At 37.3% G+C, this 6000-nt stretch overlaps 1 protein-coding gene across 2 annotated transcripts in view; it reads right to left on the bottom strand.

The window, feature by feature from the left end:
• The window catches only part of LOC131146633 (DNA mismatch repair protein MSH2), a 28812-nt gene extending 23064 nt beyond the window's left edge, over positions 1-5748 (bottom strand). The window contains exons 1-9 of one of the 2 annotated variants that reach the window (XM_058096343.1): positions 5564-5748; positions 5423-5472; positions 5252-5284; positions 2091-3164; positions 1179-1733; positions 994-1104; positions 781-870; positions 615-686; positions 351-461 (exon numbers count right to left, since the gene is read on the bottom strand). In XM_058096343.1, the coding sequence (XP_057952326.1) occupies positions 351-461; positions 615-686; positions 781-870; positions 994-1104; positions 1179-1733; positions 2091-3164; positions 5252-5284; positions 5423-5472; positions 5564-5612 (2145 nt within the window). In that variant the 5' untranslated portion in view covers positions 5613-5748. The remainder of the gene's footprint in view (positions 1-350; positions 462-614; positions 687-780; positions 871-993; positions 1105-1178; positions 1734-2090; positions 3165-5251; positions 5285-5422; positions 5473-5563) is intronic. The other variant, XM_058096344.1, reaches the window with a different exon arrangement.
• Positions 5749-6000: the final 252 nt, after the last annotated feature.

Below are 6000 nucleotides of genomic sequence, written 5' to 3' on the forward strand. Positions count from 1 at the left end.
GATCCTGGCCCAGTGAGTCCTTAGTTGTCACTTCACACATCATGAGTGGCATGTGGTCATTGCCATATGACTTCAATACACTACAATAGCGCTAAAATCAGGCAATCAAATGGAATTTTCCAATAACCAAATTTGGCAGGAAAAATATTCAAATGTCTAGTAGAAAAAATTCACTGCAGGAAACATTTAAAAACTCTGCATTTTCAGAACTCAAACACATCACAGCTGCTTCAATCATCAGAATACAGCCCAACCTACAAATTAGTCTCAACAGACTGACACCATAGAATCAACTTTAACATATTCAGTTCATTGTTCTAGAGGTCAAGATAGAATATGCCACAACTTACTTGGCAGTCGCCAGCACCCACACGAGCAAAAATGCAATCACGAACACAAATGCTAGCTTTGTCACAAGGAATAAAAGAACCAACTTGTGCCATCAAAATATTCACACCAACCTGCTAGTGCAAATATACATAACAAATGACAAACTAGTGTAAATTAAATGAGTTAAATTACTAAATCCGGTAAGGTCTCAATAACATGGGACTATGGGAGCAAAGGCATCGGTGCCTAGAATAAATATGATTGGGAAAACAAAAAAAATACACCTGTCGAATGAAAGTTGATTTTCCACCCATGTTAGGCCCGGTGATGATTTGGAACCAACTCTTCCCCCTAACCTGGTTTGTGAGAAAGACAAAGAAGCACGTTGTGAGCCACTTCATTCATTAAAAGGAAAAAGAAGTATTTCTCCAAAATTGCTTGAATACTCACGAGTTTACAATCATTTGGAATGAAATTTACCCACTCTTGAGCCTCCACACATGGGTGTCTGCTACCTTCTAATATAATGTCGCCTGTATCCTGTTGTGGTCAACTTAAAGATAAGCATACCGGGAGAATCTTACTTTACTAATACAATAGAAATGTAATAATCATAATAGGTGACCAAAATCAGAAAATAATTGGTGAACGAGTGAATCTTACTGAGGATGTGATATCTGGTCTTGTGTAGGGAGTAACGGATCTAGCAGCCAGGTCTGCAAAACTCAGTAACACATCCAACTCTGAGAGCAATTGAGCCAAAGACTCAAACACCTGCACAGCTATAATTTATTTTAATCCAGAACAACCATAAATATAAGCAACAAGATATAGTAATGTATAATTACCTCAGAGAATGTAGCAGTAGTATCAATTATGCGAGTGACCAGCTCTTTCTGACAACTTTTATACTCCTCAAGAATCTTTTGGTACTGGTCCCCCAATTTTTTGAGCTTCGTGTTTGTGAACTTTACCCCATCTTTTCGGGTTTCGAGGACAATAAACTGGGTAGTGAGCTTTTTCCTAATTTTAGGCTCTTCCTTCTTTGTAATCCTAAATACATGCCCAAATTGTGTGCCCTTATCTAACTTTAAAGCCTTATCTATAGGCAGATCAAGATCATCAGCAGTTTGCTTATGCAAACTGTGTATTTTTCGTTCTAGTGAATCCTGCTCGCTCTTCAGTGCAGACAGTTTTGGGTCATAACCAGATGAAATCATACATTCTCCATTTTCCAGTTGATCGAGGTCAACTGCAGTCTCTACAAGAGCAATAAATTTATTCAAGTGATCATCATCTGTCCAGAGCCGTAGGGGATCCAAATATCTTTCTGCTATCAGAGATGAAAATTGCCCATCATATCGCTCCAGGGCACTTTTGATGTATGGAAGCCTAATGCTTGACTGCATTAAAAAAAAAAAAACAATTGCAAAATAAAAATAAAGTACTCTCAGCTGAGACTCCAAAATGCATATAATTGGAGATGTATTAAAAATTTGCAATGCATGGAAAATGAACTTAGTTGTTAAGCATGTATGAAAGTTGAACTCATTGCTCCTGCAAGATCAGTTTTATTGCTCCCAAAATATATAAAAAGCAATACGGTAATTAGTACATAAAAATTCTTTTAACAGATAAAAACCAATTTGCATGATTAGTCAGTTGATATCAGCATGTTTCTTGAGTGGCTGCAAATATAACAGTACAACTATGTTAATGACATAGTTTAAGTGTTTCAAATGATAACTAAAGGAAAATACCTGATAAAGTTTTACAATATGCTGCAAACTAGCTCTCCTCTTTTCAAGATTGCGTGTCAATCGCTCAACATCTGAGATACGTTTTAAATGTTGCCTTAGATCCTGGCGAAGTGCAGTATCTTCTACAAAAGCTTGTACCAAATCCAGCCTTGAGTTGATTTCATTTACATCTAATAAAGGCTGTTTCAGCCACATGTGCAGTAATCGTTTTCCCATCCCAGCAGTACAGGTTCTATTCATCAGACCGAACAAACTAAAATTTTTGTTTGCATCATTCTTGCTCTCAAGGACATTTAGTGCCCTCATAGCTGCAGAATCTAACCTCATGTAGCTGTCAAGATTATACTGTCGAATGGTAAAATTTCCATAATTGCTAGCATCAGCAAGTAATTCTGCATAAGACAGCAATGCTCCCAAAGCCTCAGGTGCATATTCGAACCCAGAAACCAAATCTCGAATTGGTTCAATAGAACCTTTGACAAGCCTACCAAGATCCTGCACCAAATCCCTTGCCTTAAACTCAGATTTTTTTCTTTCTGTTAACATCACACCACATCTTGATAATGTATCATGTAAAATTCTACTTTCACTTAACTTGGCACTTCCTATAGGCAAAAGGCATTCCCTACAACCAAGAGCAACAAAAGCTGACTCCACATTTGTAAAGTGACTATCATCAAGAAATTCAGCCAATCCAAGTACCCTCTTTGTTATATCAATGTAACCTAACCCAACACTGCATCCAACCTCACGAAAATTTGGGAAGAGTGCCACAATCACAGGAGTGTCCTGCATCTCATTGTTAGCAAACAAAACATCTTCGAAACTGCCAAGATTTCCCGGTGTTGCACTTTTCACCATTCTCCAATTTGAGCCACTTCCCTCATAAAGCTCAAGGGTATGGTCTGTTCTCTCCAAAAGCAGGTTGCGAGCAATTGTTTCAAACATGTTTTTACTTACACTCACACTGGAAATACCGTCAGATCCACTACCTAATTGACGCAAAACAGTGGTAGTATGATAGTACATTTTTGCAATGAGAGTTGCATTCTCGCCATGTGCAGTATAGTAGTCCTGTCGAGTTGCAAAAACATATATAAATATACATACACACACAACAAAAACAACAATAATAGTATTATACAAAAGAATAAACAAGATTTTCTACAAGTTCATTCAAAAAGAGGTATTTGAGGAAACCATGTTTTTAAAAATTTCACCTAAATAGAAGGAACAATTGTCCTTCCTGATACCTTGCAATAAGGGAACAAATGAAGCACTGTGTATGCTTCATTTCTAAATTTTTAAATTTTTTTTTCTTTAAAAAAAAAAAAAACATAACCACGATTTTTTTCCCATTTTCAAAGTTCCTCCTAAACTTAAATCCTTCACTTAGACGTTGATTCATAATAGAATTAATAAAAATGACTCTATTGCTGGTAAGAAAGCCTTACAAGTCTACTTTCCCTGTGTATGTGTGTGTTATGAGCAATTTTCACAGCAGAATAGTTTCCATCTTTTTCTCCACTATGAAGTAGCCAGGATGTCGTGGAGTAACTTGTTTAAATTTTTGCAGAAAAATTTATGAAGATACGTTTAATGGGAAACACAGAGTAAAAGGGTCTTCAAGGACAAATCTCAACATTGCTTTGGAACAGATGTAGCTTCTTAAATATAATAAAAAAATGTATTAACAATCATCCAGAAGGACAAAAAAGGAGGTGAACAAGATGCCCTCCGAAGATCAAAAGAAAAAAAAGAAAGAACCAGAAAATTAAAAAATAATGTCGCCCTCGAAGCCCTAACAAGGGATCAGACAGCGGCACGTCCCATAAAAAGCCAGAATGGACCCAAAAAAAGGCCAAGAACTTTGCTCTGTCCAACAACGAACACGGAGAGGCAGTGCAAGCCTTGAAAATTCTTACATTCTTCTAAATCCATAAGGCTCACAAAATAGCAAACACCACTGTGCCATAAACCTCCTCCCTTCCTAATCTTTCTGAAACCCCAATAATTCACCAATAGGAAATTGCCCACTGCCTGAGGTGGCACCCAAGCTTTTGGGTAGAGATGTGTTCCTCACTTCCTTTCAGCCTTCACCTTTTTAGCTTTTAGGTAGAATTTCTTTGGATGATTGCACCGGTAATGAAAGGCTGCCATGATGAAATTTTTCTTTTTCTTGGAGAGCAATTTTTTCTTTTTGTTTTCTAGGAGGATGCCATATCCTTCACTTTTGTACACTCACCTCTCTTAATAAATTTTCCTTTTCCATCTAAATAAAATTATGAATCTTTTATAAATAATAAATTTACTAAGAGAATGAAGAGAGATACAAAAATGATAATAAGGCATCCTCCAAATTGGAATAAATTAGAGTCAAAAAATAAAAGCAAAACATTTGAGACAGCAAAAGCTAGTGAAGTAGAGAGCTCAAATGTCTCTGCAAGTCACTCAGAGAAATCAGAAAACAATCAACAAAAGGCAATAGTGGGTATGTCATTGTTCCTATTAAATTAAAAGAAACATAAAAGAAAACGTGTGTGTGTGTGTGTGTGTGAGTGAGAGAGAGAGAGAGAGAGAGAGAGAGAGAGAGAGGGATGACAATTGTATAACTTTGCTTTCATGAACTATAGCACAAATAGAAAATTTTCAAAAAAAAAGTGGAACTTCTCAACATAGTTACCTTTAGAGTATGGAGTTACTCCTTTCAAAACGGGCTACAAAATCTAATCATGTAATTCCCACATTTTAGAACCTACGGGGATACATTTCCTAAACTGGGTCGTAGAACTCAAACAATGAAAACTTTACAAATGACAATGACAAAATTTGAGAAATGCCACTTTGTGTTTCGGCTTTGCATGTACAATTTACAAATGGAAATGGGGATAAAATTTTATGTTTTTTGCCTCTCCAGATATAAACTGCCATGCTTACATTTTCTGTTTTCTTATTTCCAGAAAGTGGAAAATATTAAATAACCCAAAGCATTGAAATCTCAAAAGGAAAATAAATAAATAAATAAATAAATACTCTAGCCAAGAACGCCCAGCTCTTATATACAATAATCGGTCAATGCAAGATGGAAGGGAAAAATGAACAAAAGCAACCATCACTCAACGTAGAGGCAGGGCAGTTTTTTATTGGGAATTTTAACTCACCCGCCGATCAAAAAACCGAACAGCCCTCGGGTCCTGCAACAGAACGAGAGCCAGTTAAGGGATTTCAACATTTTTCACATGTTCAATCCAAATTTGGGCCCTCATTTCTGAGGCATGCCCCCGCGCGCGCGCGCGCACAGACACGCGCACAGAGAGAGAGAGAGAGCTTACATCGGGTAGGGTTTTGAAGAATGAAAGAAACCGCTGAGCTTGCTTAGCATCTAAAACGATTCCGATTCAGGAAATGAGACCATTACCAAGTTAGAACACAACAACCGTGCAAAAAGCTAACTTTAAAAGCTAGGGTTTTACCTAGTTTGAGCTCAGGAAGCTTGTTCTGTTCCTGCAAATCTTCGTCCATGGAGAGAGTGAGAGGGGGCTTGGTGACGCTTGTATCTCTAAACTGATGAGTGCATGTGTGAGTTCGCGTGCTCGGAGAGCGCGAGTCTGTGTCTATATAATATATGGTTTCTGTAAAGGCGGGAAAGCGAAAGGAGGGCCGCGTACGCGCCACGCTTCACTGGGCCTTTTGCTGTTTCGCGTTGGGATGGTGAAAGGTCGGATCTCCAACCCGGACCCAAGTCAGCCCACTCTGGATATTCAAGTACTCTCATTGTGGGGTATATTGACTTTGGGCCTTTTAATTTGGGTTTTAGGGAATTTAGGTAAATTTCAAAACAAATTTTATATTATATCTTATTCAAATTTAATATAATTTTAATTATTTATAATTAAAATTTTAATATTTT

The sequence above is a fragment of the Malania oleifera genome, chromosome 13 (genome assembly GCF_029873635.1).
Source record: "Malania oleifera isolate guangnan ecotype guangnan chromosome 13, ASM2987363v1, whole genome shotgun sequence".
In the NCBI taxonomy this organism is placed as follows: domain Eukaryota; kingdom Viridiplantae; phylum Streptophyta; class Magnoliopsida; order Santalales; family Ximeniaceae; genus Malania; species Malania oleifera.